Source organism: Danio aesculapii, chromosome 22 (genome assembly GCF_903798145.1).
Source record: "Danio aesculapii chromosome 22, fDanAes4.1, whole genome shotgun sequence".
NCBI classification, from domain to species: domain Eukaryota; kingdom Metazoa; phylum Chordata; class Actinopteri; order Cypriniformes; family Danionidae; genus Danio; species Danio aesculapii.
The window spans coordinates 9797704-9814988 of NC_079456.1; the positions used below are offsets into that span (position 1 = coordinate 9797704).

Here is a 17285-nt window from a genome sequence, read left to right on the forward strand (position 1 = left end):
TTGAACAGCTTGTGCGCATAGGTGCTGAAGAACAACTTGCAGTTACAACAAAAGCTGTGACTGAGGAGGTTGTTTCTGGTGTAGATACCACTGAAAGTGCAGACTCCGCTTCATCAATTCATTTAAAAGATTAGAGTTAAACATTCATTTAATTCGCTGGAGAAAGTCTGTTTAAAATTCAGGATGGTAGAAACAAGTGTGCGCACTGTTCATATAGACTAGACACCTCATCAGCACATTCACAAAATGCTGAGTTTAGTGTTCTCACAGATGAATTAGATTGTCATTTTGTTCGTCCTACTGTAGCTTTAAATAAGCAAATGATATGTGGGTGTTGTAGAACAGTTTGACAGGTTTTGGAGAGATTTGGAGGTCACCACCAATAGACTGATTTCACGCGGCCGCCATTTTAAAAGTGAAAACAAGGCGGGAGGAAACCCGGAAGTATCGCCTGGAGTCACTCAGGAATGTTGTGTATCTGGTTGTATATCTTATCAGCGAAGAGAAAGTGACACAAATTTATCATTTCACAGTATTCCGAGTGACCCGAAGGCCCGTTCTGAATGGATAGTGAAAATAAACAGGGATATCACACCTCATTTTCAGCTAAGTTAAGAGAGATGGCACTAGTTAGCTAACAATTCCTTTCCCAAACACATGTTTTAGATGCCATTATTAACTCAAGTTAATGAACTGATTCTTTCACCATATTAGACTTGTCATGATACTGAAATTCGCTACTGAAATAAAAAAACATATATTTCCCCACTAATATTTGAGCACTGTTGAGCACGTTCTTAAACAGCGCTGATTTGCACACATAGTATTCACCAGTGCTCAACAGAAATGACCATGATTGGCCGTGAAGGTCATCAGTTTACTGCACTTCACTGATGTTTACAGAGTGAAAAACAGACGAGCAATCAACCGACAGTGTTGCCAACTTAGCGACCTTTCAGACACCCCTAGCGACAAGTTTTCAAAAAAAGCGACTAGCGATAAATCTAGCGCCTATTTTTTTTTTGGTGTTACTGGAGATTTTTATAGACTGTCATGTGTGTCCATACTGTACCGTTCCTACTCTTTTTCAATGAGCTGCGGGTGATGTCAGCGGCCCCTCCCCTGCCTCAGAGCACTGACATGTGACCCAGTCCTCTTACAGGAGTGTCTCCCACTCACCCCGTTGCGTACCAACGGCAAATAATTTAGCACCGTGAGTATAAAGGTGTTTTCCTTGTGCAGTTAAACAGATCCACAATTTATTTTGACCGTTTTCTTATTCATAACTGATTTTAGTAGGTGACGCGGTGGCGCAGTAGGTAGTGTCGTCGCCTCACAGCACGAAGGTCGCTGGTATGAGCCTCGGCTGGGTCTGTTGCCGTTTCTGTGTGGAGTTTGCATGTTCTCCCTGCGTTCGCATGGGTTTCCTCCGGGTGCTTGGACATATACGACGCCATAGGTGAATTGGGTAAGCTAAATTGTCTGTAGTGTATGTGTGTGAATAAGACTGTATGGGTATTTCCCAGTGATGGGTTGCAGCTGGAAGGGTATTCGCTGCGTAAAAAACATATGCTGGATAAGTTGGCGGGTCTTTCCACTGTGGCGACCCCAGATTAATAAAGGGACTAAGCCAAAAAAGAAAATGAATGAATGAACTGATTTTAGTGACCGTTTCGGAACTTGTCTGAGTTTATGTCAGAGAGATTACAGCAAATTCACTACACATCTATACTGATATACTGTATTCAAACAGCAATAAATTTAGTCAAATTGACATGCATGAAGCGTAGTGCAAATACAAATACGCCATTAACCATAGGCTGTTAAACAAACTGAAACGGTTGAACGTGATGATGTCATTAATATGCAAATTGACATATGATGTAATCTAGCGACATTTCGTGAATTTTCGAGCAGAGCTTGGTGCCTTTTCATTGAAAACAGTTGGCAACACTGTCGACTGATCTTCGTGGCTTCAAAACGCTCCAGTGTATTTGTGTTTGCACTAAATTGAGCAGTGAACTGATGACCTTCACAGCCAATCATAGTCCTTTCTGTTGAGCTCTGGTGAATACTATGGCAAATCACCACTTTTTAAGAACACGCTCAGTGGCACTTAAATGTTAGCGGAAAATGGACGTTTTTAAAATGTCAGTGCTGGGACAACACTAAGACAACACGAGGATGTGCTACAGAGGACCACATTGTTTTAGCACTCACAGGGTTACATAGGCTGAAGCAGAGAAGCGTCCCCACAGTGTTTACCTGGTGCTATAAACTGAAGTGGACACATACGTTTATTACTCTTAAAGAGATTATGATTTTCTTTGATGCCTAACATGCTTTTAATTGTTTAAATTAAACTTAAGTGATGTTTGCACTATATCTGCGTATTGAAATCGCGGCAACAGCTGGAACGTTGTAGTCCACAGCATGTTGTTGCAATGTTTACAGTGCCGATCCTAAACTTGTGCGCTCCTTCACACACGTTTAGTTTTTTAAAATGGCTTCATCGTGAAATAAGAGCATTGAGCATTCTCTTGATTTTGTTGTTAAAGGATAGTTCATCCAAAACTGAAGATTCCCTCATCAGTAGCTATGTTTCCATCCAAAATGTGAATTAACTTTATACGCAAAACTGGATTATCCATCCATCGAGTCATGCGAACAAAATTGTCACTTCCTGATTATCTGGCGCCATATATCAACAGCAAAAACGGAATTTGCTGCGGTAGGAGAAGCTGCGTGAATCGTTTCTTCATATAATAAATGACTTACACGTGAAGAAGGCAATCCTGACAGGCAGTGAATGCGCTGTGGCGTTTGAAGGCGTGAGACGCGGAGCACAGACACTTGATTCTGGAGGTCATTAATAATATAATAACACTAATACTGAAATGGTTAAGGCGTTTTTAAATGACTAAAACAACATTTTAGATGTTTCGGCCTGCTGGTTTATCCATTCACACATTTATTATCATCACATGATCTCTTATAACAAAATCACATGACCTTTTTTAATGCACATACTGGAATTTGTTCAGTAAAAAGTGTTTTTCATCACAGTTTATGCACATTTTTTCTTATTGGATAAAAAGTTTATTTTACTCAGTTATGCGCGTGTGTTTTTTTTATGCACATTTTCAGAATTTATGTGCATCTTGGTGTTTCCATCAACCGATTTGTTTTTTTATGCACATATCCTCAATGCGCATAAAAATAGGTGGATGAAAACGTAGCTATTTACTCACCCTTTCCTTGTCACTAGCCTGTTTTTTCATGGAAGTCAATGGTTACAGTTTTCCAACATTTTTCGAAATATATTTGTTTGTGTTCAACAGATAAAGAAAGATTTATAACTACTTGAGGGAGGGTAAATGCTGGGTGAATTTTCATTTTTGGGTGAATTATCCCTTTAAATAATTCGTTCTGAGAGAATATGGTTTATCGACAAATGTCAGCGAGAGAAAAGATGATTGTGTGAAGAATTGATTGTAAAATGATTGTCACTTACCAGTAAAGCTGTGGTCACGCTGTACTTTTCTCCCTATAGAATTCCATTCATATGCACGCGTTGCAAAGTTCAAGCTTGGTGAACTCTGACCTGCGAAATCGCATCACTTGACTGCATAAGACCAATCGAGCATCAAAACACAACATTTCTGGACAGAAATTTTAAATATGGACCAATCGTTCGCTTTTTTAAATGTCTAATCATCTTGTTTAATCCCACCCCTTTTTCTCAGCGCCGTACGACAGAATTTCGCAAGCTCAAACTCGAGTGTGACCGCAGCTTTAAACCACTGCCTTTAAGTAGTGCTTTTACTGGAGGATTGTAAAAATAGGCCATTATTCATCTAAATGTACAATAAGTGATTTTGTTATTAGATGCTGCTGTGTTGACAGGCCATTTTCTTGTTGACATGCCTGTGTTTACTGCCTTGACCAATATCATCTAACTGTTGAGTGTCAGGATCGGAAAAAGAAAAATGCTAAGGCTAAAACTAAGAAGGCTGCATTCATGCTAAACTTTTTCAATCATCTGACACTGAGCATATACTGACACTCAGCTATACTTTAAGATACTGGTTCAGAGGCTTCGTTAAAGCATTTCTCAAATTTGTCTCATCGTTAAATATATTAACACAACTCCATTGACTTTTTCTTTACATGTGTACAATATCCGTTCACACTGAGACATCCAAAAATATGTACTGCTGGTGTGCCTTCAGGAACAGGGTTGGGAAACACTGCTTTATGCTGCTAATTTCAATTATTTCGCTCAAGACTTCATTGTTTTGGTGTTTTTTAGTATTATTATTGCACAAAGATGTACTGTAGATGTTTTGACTGATTTATTACAGTTCAGTACAAGGTTTGATTACTTTTGTTGTTGTTGTTACTACTATTCCTTAAAGGAGTACATATTTTGACAAACTTATTTTTCACTGTACCATAAATGTAAAAACTAATTTGTTTTATTGTTTTATTACTGTTACTACTGTTGCTTTGTAATTTCACTTGTTGTTTTTGCTCACACATGAACTGATACTGACAAAAACTTTTTCACATGTGAGCAAGGGCTGTTTAGATTTATTATTGTACATACTGACAAAATGATAAATTTTTGGATGAGGAGACTGAGATCGAAAGTATGAAGCTATTGTTTAAGGAAGGACACTTCATGTACTGTTTGATTTGGAAATTTTGATCTGTACCTACCCAGGGAGGTGTTCCAGAAATGTCCTGGTGTGATTAGGCCTCTCGGCTAGCCTGGGAACACCTCAGGATCTTCCCGGAGGTGCTGGAGGAAGTGTCTGGGGAGAGGGAAGTCTGGGTTCTCTCCTAAGACTGCTACCCCTGCGACCCGGCCTCGGAAAAGCAGATTGAAGTAATTAATGAATGATTGAATGTTTGTGTCAAGCAGTAATATGCAAATTAGCAAATTTGAATTAACATCTTATTTTAATGATAAGTTTAGCAGTTCTGATGATGTTATTTTACTGTGTTCAGCTGTGGTTTTCTCCATTATGTTAGCCTGTATGCTCATGATATATTGCCTGATTACATTGGAGCTCCAGAAAATGAACTGCTAATTTATTTGTGATGTGTATTTGTTATACACTGGATTGTGTTATACAAATTGTGAATTAACAATATGAAATATATTTATTTTTTAATTTATTCATTAAGGAATCTTTCAAGATGCTGCTCTGTTTTTCTTTTGTTTATTCTTATACTGCAAGAGCTGTGCTAAAGTCTTTTTGTTGTGAATAATCATAATTCTGATTATCAGGACAGTAATAAACTGTGCAGTTTTAATCACTTTATTGTCATCTCAAACAGAACATGTGCAACCGTTTCATTTCTAATCGGAGGATTTTTTTTATTTATTTATTCTAATTCATTTATGAATTTATATAATTATATTATGTATTTATTCATTTCATTAATGTATTTGGCAGTGATGATCCTGATGAAGACCAGAATGAAAATGAGCAGAATATATTGTTGAATAAATTAAATTGGCTGTGAATGGGACAACTTTGGTGCATAAGTTATTTAAAATTTAATAAAATGCAATAAATGTACGATTTAAAAATATAATAATAATAATAATATGTAAACTTTATTCACATTGAGTGACACAATTTTCAGCAGTAAATGCCATGAGAAATGCTATATTTTAAAATCTACATTAATTGAGTTATTTTATTAGCAGTATACTCATTAGTTTATGGCAGCTGTTGTGCGTTTGTGAGCTCCGTCCAGCTGGTGGCGCTGATGAACCAAAGCAGGTTTGATCAACTTTCATTTTCTCTAATCGTGTCGTGACCACTGGTAAGCACCTCAGGTGTGTGTAAACAGTGCCACAAACCGAAAGCGTTTAAAGACTTCGTCTGGATTATGTTCCTGCTGCGCAAGACCTGTAAGTATATTTATTTATAATTTAAGGGAATTTCAAAGGATTTATGTTTAGGCTATTTAAACAAATTTTCAATATGAAGTGTTAACAGGTGATGGCTTACACCTGTTCCAAACGAATAACGCGAAAAAGTTGGCATGAATCCTAAAGAAACCTTTGAAATTAACGAATATTATGACACTTGTAAAAGTTAACTGTTCTTAAAGGTTTTAACCTACAATAGTCACGTTTTTACGTTATATTGGGCGTCGTGTTGTAATAAAGTACAGACGAAAGTTTCTCGCTATAGTTTAGGAGGTGGCCAAACCAGTTCATCCGGTTTGTGGTGTCAATGCGTTAGTAAATATTATTAGGCCAAATATTACTGTTTGTTACCATGTAATAATATATGATTTCCTTAATGTTTTACTCGCTTTCCTTTGGCTTAGTCCCTAGGGTCACCACAGCAGAATGAACTGGCAATTACTCTACCATATGCTGAGATTACACTAACTCATGAACCCCCAGTGCTGGGAAACTTTAATGTTTTAGTTAAACACATTTTAAATATCTGAATATTAGAGTGAAGTGATTTAAATCAAATGATTAATGTATTATTTAGTTACACATGCTATTTTTCTGTCATGATCTTCAGCTCAGTCACATTGTTATGTTCTGTTCCTGATGAGCATCTGATTGTTTTCAGCAACACAAAGATTGTTGATCTGTTGGTCTGCAGTATGGCAAAGGTGCAAGAACAAGACTCTCTAATTGAGAAGAGTTTCTCAGAAAAACAGAGGTACTGTAAGACTGTGACTTTTCAAAGAATCATCTTCAGTGAAAGTTTTGAACTCAGGATCAGGGTTGTTCTTTAAAAAACAAAATCTTATCAACAGAGACATTCTTTCCTTGTTGCCATGTCAAATGCTGTGCAAAACAGGAGTCCAATAATAATTTTTTTCAAGGATAAGAGGCTTGAAATTGTTTGATTATACAGGAGCATTTTGCAAAGCTAATGAAGTTTAATGTACCATATGTAACGTGCTCAGCATAATTAAGCACACCCCATTTTGAAAATGAATATTTTTATCCATTTCTCAGTGAATATAGGAAATGTATTTTGTTGCATTTAAACAAAACAGATTTATTAAACAGATATATTTATTAAAATAATATATTAGCCACCAAACACATTTAGAAATCAAAAGATAATACAATTCAATTCAAGCTTAATGTTGCACAAAAAATACAACCTACAATTTTAACTAAATTTTTAAAAAATGTACTTCTCTTGATTTTCAATTTTTTTTTAAATTTGTATTTAACATTTTTCTATAACATATTAATATTGGGTGCACTAGTTTATGGGCCGTTATTGTAAGTTATTTTGTTAGGTAAGCTCAAGATTTGGCTTCAGTACTGACTAATCTAATGTACTGTATATGCACAAATATAATATTAGTATAGCTTCCTATTAAACCTATGAATAGATTTGAAGATAGATTTGTGTATACTTGTATATTCTGAGCACTGTATGTAAAGTCATAAAAAATATTTAATAAAACTGTAATAATAAAAATAAAACAAAACTGACCAAACAATTAGAAATAAAGAGAAACAAAAATATACAAAAATTTGTAGTTTGTAATTTTATTTTTGCTATAGCGCATTTGAATTTAAATGTATTATATTTCTATTCCTAAATATGCCAGATTACGAAAACTTATTGACAATATTCATTGAGAACTGGATCTGTGTGAAAACATGTTCGTCCCTCTGTTAAAACAGAACTTAACTCTGGTTTGTCACAGTTCAATTCCTCTAGCCACATCCAGGCCTGATTACTGTCACACCTGTTTGCAATCAAGAATTCACTTAAATAGGACATCCCTAATAAAGTGAGGTAGAACAAAAGATCCTCAAAAGTTAGCCAAGTCCTGACTTGAAACCAGTTAAGATGCTGTGACATAAAAAAGTGACCCTAAAAATTCAGTTCATACTTGAAAACCATCCAATGTGGCTGAATTACAAAAATTATGCAAAGATGAATAAGACAAAAATCCTCCACAGTGGTTTACAGACTAATTGCAAGTTATCAGAATTGTTTTGTGTTATCTTTGTCTAATATTTTAACAAAAAAGTGTGCCAAACATGTAAAAAATAAATTAATAAGGGCACAAACACCTTTTCCACAAGTGAACAATTCATAATGTATTTGCATAGTGAACTAAAACATCTAATTTTTGTGTCTTCAGTGTGAGATCAGGTTCACATGTGTCCAGCTCTGTTTCTGTGAAGAGTGACCAGTCAAAAGGTTACACACCGAACTTTAGTGAGAAAAAAACAACAGCTATCAAAAGGTATTTTAGGTGTTGCATATAACAAGACTACATTTTCCCCATACAGTGGTATCTACAAGCACTTGATTAATTAAAACAATACTGAAACAAAATTAACTCATTGTCGGTTAACCTTTATTGACCTCAGTCTTAATCTTAAATTCTGTGATAAAAAAAATATGGTAGCATGAATTCACAATACTGTATTTAATTTCCATTAATAATTTAAATCTAGGCTGAAGATTCTCCTGTAGTAAAATGTCTGTTTTCTCTGTTCTTTGTGTCTTCAGTGTAAGATCAGGTTCACATGTGTCTAGCTTTGTGTCTGTGAAGAGTGACCAGTCAAAAGGTTACACACCGAACTTCAGTAAGACAAAAACATTCTCAAATGAAAGGTATTGCATACATTTCTACAGTTTGGCCTTGCCCCGACTGTTACAAAATTGATCTGTTAGTGCAAGTTATTTTTTAAGTGCAAATAAGTATTTTATTTATTTGCTTACAGGTTTCAGAGTGAGATGTTAGAATCAAATTTGCCTCAAAGGAGCAAAAATTTCAAAGACATTCTCCAGTGGATCTTCCAGGTAATAAAACATATTTACATAAGTACTTGTATTTATAATGAACAGGTTATAATTACCACAGTAATAAGTTTTCAAAACTTATTTGAAATTGCTAAATTATAATCTACACAGTCTAAATAGCATAAAATATCTATTTGGTAACACTTTATTTTGATGTTCCACTTTAGACATTGTATCTTTGCAAAAACATGTCAGCTTTCAATAATCACTGATGGAACGGGAACCAGGTTGTTAGTATATACACAGTTTATTTAAATGAGAGTGGCAGGTAAACAGATAGTGGTAGATAGTATGGGGAGTGATTGAAGTGGATAGTGCACTGGGATGATGACGGGGAAACCAGACGGGGAACCAGGAGAGTGCAACACTACTGTAGGTAAGAGACGCAGACACTGGAGACAAGGAAAGTTAAATAACTTGGATAACTGTATTACACTGACTGAGAGTGCAGTCCTTTGTACAGGCGACTAAGCTGGACACTGAGGTGTATTTATGATGCTGGGGTGGAACTGATCATTAATTAGGTGAGGGTCATCAATGTGGTTGTGAGAGGGGAGAGAACCTGGTCTGACAGTGACATCATTAGAATATAAGTGTAGCGTCATTGTTAGATTAGGTGTAGGGTAAGTAGAATTACCTGATTTGCAAAGTTTCTTATACTTACATACATTTTTACTGGGGTCCATTAAAACAAAAAGTAACAAAAAAAAAAGATATTTTTCTGTTAGTAATTACAACAGCTTTGTGTTTTTAGTGTGTTTTTAATTATTAAATATATTGTTCTGTATCAAAATGTATGTGAAGTGGCTTAAAGGGATGGTTCGAACAAAATGAAAATTTACTCACAATTTACTCCCTTAAGGGGTTCCAAAATTTTATTAGTTTCTTTCTTCTATTAAACTGGAAAATATATATATTAAAGAAAGCTGGAAACCAGTAAACTTTGACTTAATAGAAAAAACAAATACCATGGCTACAGATTTCCAGTTTTCTTCAGAAAATCTTCTTTTTCAACAGAAGTAAGAAAATCAAACTGGTTAGAAATCAGTAAAGAGCAAGTATATGATGACAGAATATTCAATGTTAGGTAAAGTGTCCTTTTAATTATTCTGTATTTTTTTATTTGCTTGTAGGATCTTGAGAGCAAAATATTCAAATTCCTAAACAAAGAGTTAGAAAAATGTAAGAAAATCTTACAAAAAGAAAACACACAATATTTTGTAAAAGACTTTAATGAGAACAGATGCAGCATCAGAGAAGCAGCTCTTGATCTCACACTCTACTTCCTGAGAGAAATGAAGCAAGATGAAGCTGCAGATGCTCTAGAAGGTGAGAGACTCACTGTCGTAATGTCAATCATAAAATATTAAAGAGAAAAATGAAAATTAACAGAATATGCCTCTGTGTGTAGATGAGCTGTTCTTCGTTCATCAGCTGAAATGTGGCCTAGGGAAGAAGTATCAGTGTGTGTTTGAAGGAATTGCACAGCAAGGAGACTCCACACTCCTGAAGAACATCTACACAGATCTCTATATCACTCAGGGTGGCAGTGAACAGGTCAATACTGATCATGAGGTCAGACAGATTGAAGTTGCTTCCAGACGTCATGAAGCTCAAGAGATACAGGTTGAATGCAGACATTTGTTTGAAGCGTCTGAACAAGACAAGCAGATCAGAACTGTACTGACAAAAGGAGTCGCTGGTATCGGGAAATCAGTCTCTGTGCAAAAGTTTGTTCTGGATTGGGCTGAAGGAAAAGAAAATCAAGAGATCAGCTTCATATTTCCTCTTCCATTCAGAGAGATGAACTTAAAGGAGAAAGAAAAGCTCAGTTTGATGGACCTTATAACTCAGTTTTTCCCAGAGACAAAAGGACTGAACCTTACAAGAAGGAATCGATTCAAAGTCCTGTTCATCCTTGATGGATTGGATGAATGTCGTCTTCCTCTGAACTTTGCTGGTAATGAGACGTGTCGTGATGTTTCGTCACCAGCCTCTCTGGATGTTCTCCTGACGAACCTCATTAAGGGAAATCTGCTTCCTTCTGCTCTCATCTGGATCACCAGCAGACCAGCAGCTGCCAGTAAGATTCCTCCTGACTGTATCGAGCGGCTGACAGAGATACGAGGATTCAATGATGCACAAAAGGAGGAGTACTTCAGAAAAAGACTCACAGATGAGAATCAGGCCAAAGAAATCATTGATCACATTAAACAATCAAAGAGTCTCTTCATCATGTGCCACATCCCAGTCTTCTGCTGGATTTCAGCCACTGTTCTCCAGAACATTTTACAGGAGAAGAGAAAAAATGATGTGAAAAACAATCAGGCTGATGACGCCTCCAAAACACTGCAGGAATCAAACACTGAAGACACTCCCAAGACTCTAACACAGATGTACACACACTTTCTGCGCTTCCAGATTCTGCAGAGCAGACGGAAGTATGATGGAGAAAACACACCAGATGTGTCCTGGGATAAAGACGCCATCCTTTCACTGGGGAAACTGGCATTTGATAATCTGCAAAGAAACAACTTAATCTTCTATGATACAGACCTGGAAGCCTGTGGTGTTGACGTCTATAAGGCCTCAGTTTACTCAGGCATGTGTACCCAGATCTTTAAGGAGGAAACAGGGATTGTTCTTGGTACCATGTACTGCTTTGTTCACTTGAGCATACAAGAGTATTTTGCAGCTCTTTATGCACATCTGTTTCTGGACATCAACAAGAGAAGTGTGTTTGATCAAAACTCTACTAACAGAAATGAGTCCATGATTGATTTGCTGAAGACTGCAGTGGACAAGGCACTCGAGAGTGACAATGGACACCTGGACCTTTTCCTTCGCTTCCTTCTCGGTCTGACTCTCCAGTCCAATCAACGAATCTTACGAGGTCTATTGACACAAAAAGATGACAATGACCAGAGCAAAGAGGAAATAGTTCAGTACATCAAGCAGAAGTTTGAAGCAAATCTTTCTCCAGAGAGATCCATCAATCTGTTCTACTGTCTGAATGAACTGAAGGACCAAACTCTGGTGAAAGATATTCAGACTCACCTTAGCACAGGAAGTCTCTCATCTGCTGATCTTTCACCTGCTCATTGGTCTGCTCTAGCCTTTGTGTTGTTGACATCAGATGAGGAGATGGAGGAGTTTGAGCTTCAGAAATTCAAGAAATCAGACGAGTGTCTCACCAGACTATCAACAGTCATCAAAACTTCTAGAAAAGCTCTGTAAGCTAGTCAGTATAAATGAAAGTATGTTGTATTTGTTCCACCTAATTTTGTGGTTGTATTTTTTTGTAGGTTAAATGATTGTAAGTTAACAGACAGAAGCTGTTCAACTCTGGCTGCAGTTCTCAGATCAGAAAACAACCTGAAAGAGCTGAACATGAGCAATAACAATCTGCAGGATTCAGGAGTGAAGTTGCTCTGCGCTGGACTGAAGAATATTAAGTGCGAGTTAGAAATACTCAGGTAAATTGTGTGATAATTGACAATTTAAAAAAATTTGTTAAAAGTTAAAACTAGTCTTGCTCTCTGCAGGATGATATTTAACCAATTTTTTGTAAGTTTTGACACTTTTTATCTCCACACTTTGGATCAGTCACAGACAGACTGAAAGAGAGAGAATGTGAGAGTGAAATTGTGTGTGCATGTCATGACATCAGCATATGCAATCTCATAGTAATATGTGTTATCTTCCTCTTTCCAAATATGTTAAGCATATTTGTGAGCTTGTGAATCTCTTTAAGCACCATAGTGAAGCACGTGTCAGTATCCTCGAGATTACATTGATGAATAAAGTTACTATGGTTACTGCTAATGTTTGAGGGAAGTGCATTTATTTTAAACGGATCAAAGCTGACTGTATCTAACTGCAATAAATGATATTATTGCACACATTCCAGCCAATCAGACTGAAGAATTTTAACAAACCAGTGAATAAACAATTTATTAATATCTGTAAATTCATTAATAGCTGTATTTATTTATGGCCGTATTTATTATCAGCTCTGTTCTTGTTGCTGCTTCACTCATCAGCTGTACTTGTTTCAATGTGGTTCAGCTGTGAATTTCCAGTGTTTATTTTCAGGCTCAGGAAGTGTGATCTAGCATAACTTTTACTTTGATTAAACTTAATTTAATAGTAGTAGTTTCTTTCCTCCAGTCTTTCAGACTGCAGTATCAGTGAAGAAGGTTATAAAGCTCTGGCTTCAGCTCTGAGATCAAACCCTTCACACCTGATAGAGCTGGATCTCAGAGGAAATGATCCTGGACAATCAGGAGTGGAGGAGCTCACTAATTTACTACAGGATCCACACTGTACATTGAAGACACTGAGGTGAGGCAGGAGGAAGTAATAATGTTAGAAGTGGGATATCAAAAAAAAAGTAGTATTTTAGTTGCACAAAATCTTGTGATACAATAAATGGTTCAATGCATCAGTAGTCTGAATGATCAGTTTGTGTTTAGTTTAGGACTGGGCATGTTATTATGTTGTTATCACAATAATTAACACAGACAATTATTTTATGACCTTTTAACACAGTTAAAATAATAATTATCATCTTAAAAATTCATTGCTGACTGGCTCTGAGCACACACAGGCACGTTTAATTTGTTAAAAGTTGTTTTACTGCACTTTTATTCAATTTCCAAGAACTATTAAATTAAATTAAATACACAATTTTTTCATTGTTAAATTTTGCATATAAGAATGTCATTAATCACAGAAAAATCATGAGATTTAATCATTAATCATGGTAAGTTTAAATCATTGCCCAGCACTAGTTTTTATGCTTCTATTGTACTGATGATAAATTATAAACACAGTTAGTGGATGTGCTGGTGTTCTGCAGTATAACATACAGATCTGACTCCTGTTTGATCCTCTCTCCAGTTGTTTGAGTCCTGCTGCTGATGAAGGCTGTCAGTTTGTGACTGGAGTTGTGGGTAAAAACCCGTTACTCCTGAAAGAACTGAATCTGAGTTATCATAAGCTAGGAGACACACGAGTGAATCAACTCTCTGCTTTGCTGCAGGATAAACACTGTCAGATCAACACACTCATGTGAGTATAGCACATTTAACTAAACTTTTAATAGTTATCTTACTTTAGTGGACAATAATTTCTGACTTGTTTGATTATTTTCGTGTTTTACAGTGTCACTCAAAACAATATTTGATATCCTGACAGTTATTGTTTCCTAAACAAAACAAACAAAAAAAAAACACTCTAAATAACAATAGATCATTAAAAAATGTTAGGTGGCCTCCAAATGTTTTCCATGGTTGTACTGTATATTGGTATGTAAAATGTTTTGTTGTTGATTTTTGTGACAACCAAACATAACTATTCATAACATTTTAGATTTTAATTTATTTTACTATTTGACCTAAATCTGGTCATTGTTTTTTTCAAGTTTTGTCATAGCCAACATTTCTGAACATTTGGACATCAGATAGTAGTACTGTAGAATTACTCTACACAGTAAGAAAACCTGCTGCTGAACAGTTACCAGGCATACTTAATATTAACAAAATGTTCAAATTTATAGGAACTATAGACAATAACGGAATGTTATGTATACTGTAGCCCTTCAATAAGATTATCATTACAGATCTCAGTCATTGATTTCCCTCTTTCTGTCCTCAGCCTGCATAGATGCTGTATTACAGAGGAACAGTGTGAGATCCTGACTTCAGCTCTGAAATCAAACCCATCACACCTGAGAGAACTGAACCTCAATGGAAATCATATAAGAAACACAGGAGTGAATCTCTTATGTGACGTACTGAAGGATTCACACTGTAAACTGGAGACACTGAAGTGAGAAACATTCACATACAAGAATCACAATCAATAAAATCACTTCAGCAGTTTAAATCAAAACACTTCATTCTCAATATCTTATGATAAATCTGATTTCACATTGTACTTGTGCAGTACTTTTAACTTGGGATTTTATGATTTAATGAAAATAAATGCTGTCTTTGACCTTCTGACTTTCTGCTGTCTTATTTTCTGTAGGTTAAGGCACTGTTCTCTGACAGATGAAGGTTGTTCTGCTGTGACTTCAGCTCTGAAATCAAACCCATCACACCTGAGAGAACTGAACCTCAGCTGGAATAAACTAGGAGACTGTGGAGTTAAAATCCTCAGTGATTTACTAATGAAGCCACAATGCAAGCTGAAGAAACTAGAGTTAGTATCATTATACTGTACAGTAGATACTGAGAGATGAAAGATTATTTATTCTCAGACAACATAAATCAAATCGCAGCATTTATAATCTACACATTCTTCCTATTTATTTGTGTATGTTTTCATTATTTGCAATCATTAACTCAGAAATCTTTTATTTTTATGTTGGTGTGTTGCTGGTAAATAATGTGCTCCACTTTTTAAAAAATACTTACAAAATAAGAAACTCTAGATGTGGTTAATAACTTTGTTAAATCCTTTTTCTCAAATACTGCTCTCTTGGTTTGTTCTTTATATTATGTTTCCCTGATTTTGCTGCTCTGTTAGCTACTATACATTTAACAGTTTTGTATTTAACTCACACATGAACTTAATGTGGCTCTATGTCATTGTCTTTTCTCTTTCTATCTTCAGTCTGTGTAATTGCAGTATTACAGAGGAACAGTGTAAGCTCCTGACTTCAGCTCTGAAATCAAACCCATCACATCTGAGAGAACTGAACCTCAGTAAGAATCAAATAATAAACACAGGAGTGAATCTCTTATGTGACGTACTGAAGGATTCACACTGTAAACTGGAGACACTGAGGTGAGAAACTTTCACATACAGTATAAAAATAACAATCTTTAAAATCACTGCAGCAGTTTAAATCAAAACACTTCATTCTAATTATCTTATGATAAATCTGAGTTCACATTGTATGTGTAGTGCTTTTACCTTAAGATTTTATGATGTGATGAAAATAAATGCTGTCTTTGACCTTCTGACTTTCTGTTGTCTTATATTCCGTTCTTTTTTTCCTTCTGTCTGTTAATGTAGGTTAAGCTGCTGTTCTCTGACAGATGAAGGTTATTCTGCTGTGACTTCAGCTCTGAAATCAAACCCATCACATCTGAAAGAACTGAACCTCAGTATGAATAAACTAGGAGACTCTGGAGTGAAAAACCTCAGTGATTTACTCATGAATCCACAATTCAATCTGGAGAAACTAAAGTTAGTATCATTATACTGTACAGTAGACACTGAGAGATGATAGATTATTTATTCTCAGACAACAGGAATCAAATCACAGCATTTATAAACGACATTTTCTACCTATTTATTTGTGTATGCTTTCTAGGGGTGTAACGGATCACGGTTGATCCGTGATCTGTACGGATTACAGCCAACAGTTCGGAACACACGTGACCCATGGATTAATAACTTTTTTGTACTTGTAGGTTAATCCATTTATCCAAATGTTTATAACAATTGCAGAGGGATCGCCTCCCACGTCATTCAGATCACTTGTATGAAAGCATTTTGACTTTCCTGTAAAATATAATGGGACCTCAATGTTTTGTTAGGTCATTAACTAAATGTGTTTTCTGTTTGTTTAGCCTGCATTAGGGGTTCAGTGTAAAGCTGCACAATTAAACGTAAAATAATTGTGATCTCAATTCAAACCTGCGCAACTTGAATGTTAAATTATACTGATTTGCATATATTTATTAATGCTTTGAAGCGCTGCATTTAAATCTGCATTTGATCGAGAGAGTTTTAGTTTATACACATTTTCAGTGAGTTACAAACAAATACAGAAGATCTGGATAACAGTTTATAGTTCAGATATAAACTGATGTTTATGGTAAATATTAAAATCACAGTTTAAAGGAACTTGACGCTGACGAATGTTGTAGCAATTACATTCTGTAACCAACCATCAAAATTATGTCACTGAGTAGGTTTTCATAAATGATCCAGCTATAATGAAACTTGAAGTTTTAAGATGCTAGATTTTTATATTTAGCATTATCAGCTACAGTAGCAAAGATCGTTCTTTCTTGATATTTATTTTTATTCAAATTACAGGTTCTACGTTCTGTTTGTTAAAATCAATAGTTTTTGCAGCAATAATAAAAGCAAATGTCATTTGCCTCCTCCCTTTTTTGCTGATGTGGAAAATGGTCTGATCTGTGACTCAAAAACTGCTGTGTGATCCAAACTGTAAGATTTGTGATCTGTTACATCACTAATGTTTTCATTATTTGCAATCATTAACTCAGAAGTCTTTTATTTTTATGTTGGTGAGTAGCTGGTAAATAATGTGCTCCACTTTTTAAAAAATACTTACAAAATAGCAAACTCTAGACTTGGTTAATAACTTTGTCCTCAAATCCTGCTCTCTTGGTTTGTTCTTTATGTTTCCATGATTTTGCTGCTCTGTTAGTGACCATGAACATTTATGCATTTAACTCACTCATTAAACAA

The 17285-nt window shown here is 35.6% G+C and overlaps 1 protein-coding gene across 1 annotated transcript in view; it reads left to right on the forward strand.

Moving 5' to 3' along the window:
* Window positions 1–6549: 6549 nt before the first annotated feature.
* The window catches only part of LOC130216651 (NACHT, LRR and PYD domains-containing protein 3-like), a 12278-nt gene continuing 1542 nt past the window's right edge, over window positions 6550–17285 (forward strand). The window contains exons 1-13 of the mRNA XM_056448536.1: window positions 6550–6704; window positions 8161–8265; window positions 8535–8639; window positions 8750–8828; window positions 9962–10157; window positions 10240–12061; window positions 12134–12304; window positions 12999–13172; window positions 13731–13901; window positions 14487–14660; window positions 14862–15035; window positions 15450–15623; window positions 15855–16028. Of these exons, the coding sequence (XP_056304511.1) occupies window positions 6550–6704; window positions 8161–8265; window positions 8535–8639; window positions 8750–8828; window positions 9962–10157; window positions 10240–12061; window positions 12134–12304; window positions 12999–13172; window positions 13731–13901; window positions 14487–14660; window positions 14862–15035; window positions 15450–15623; window positions 15855–16028 (3674 nt within the window). The remainder of the gene's footprint in view (window positions 6705–8160; window positions 8266–8534; window positions 8640–8749; window positions 8829–9961; window positions 10158–10239; window positions 12062–12133; window positions 12305–12998; window positions 13173–13730; window positions 13902–14486; window positions 14661–14861; window positions 15036–15449; window positions 15624–15854; window positions 16029–17285) is intronic.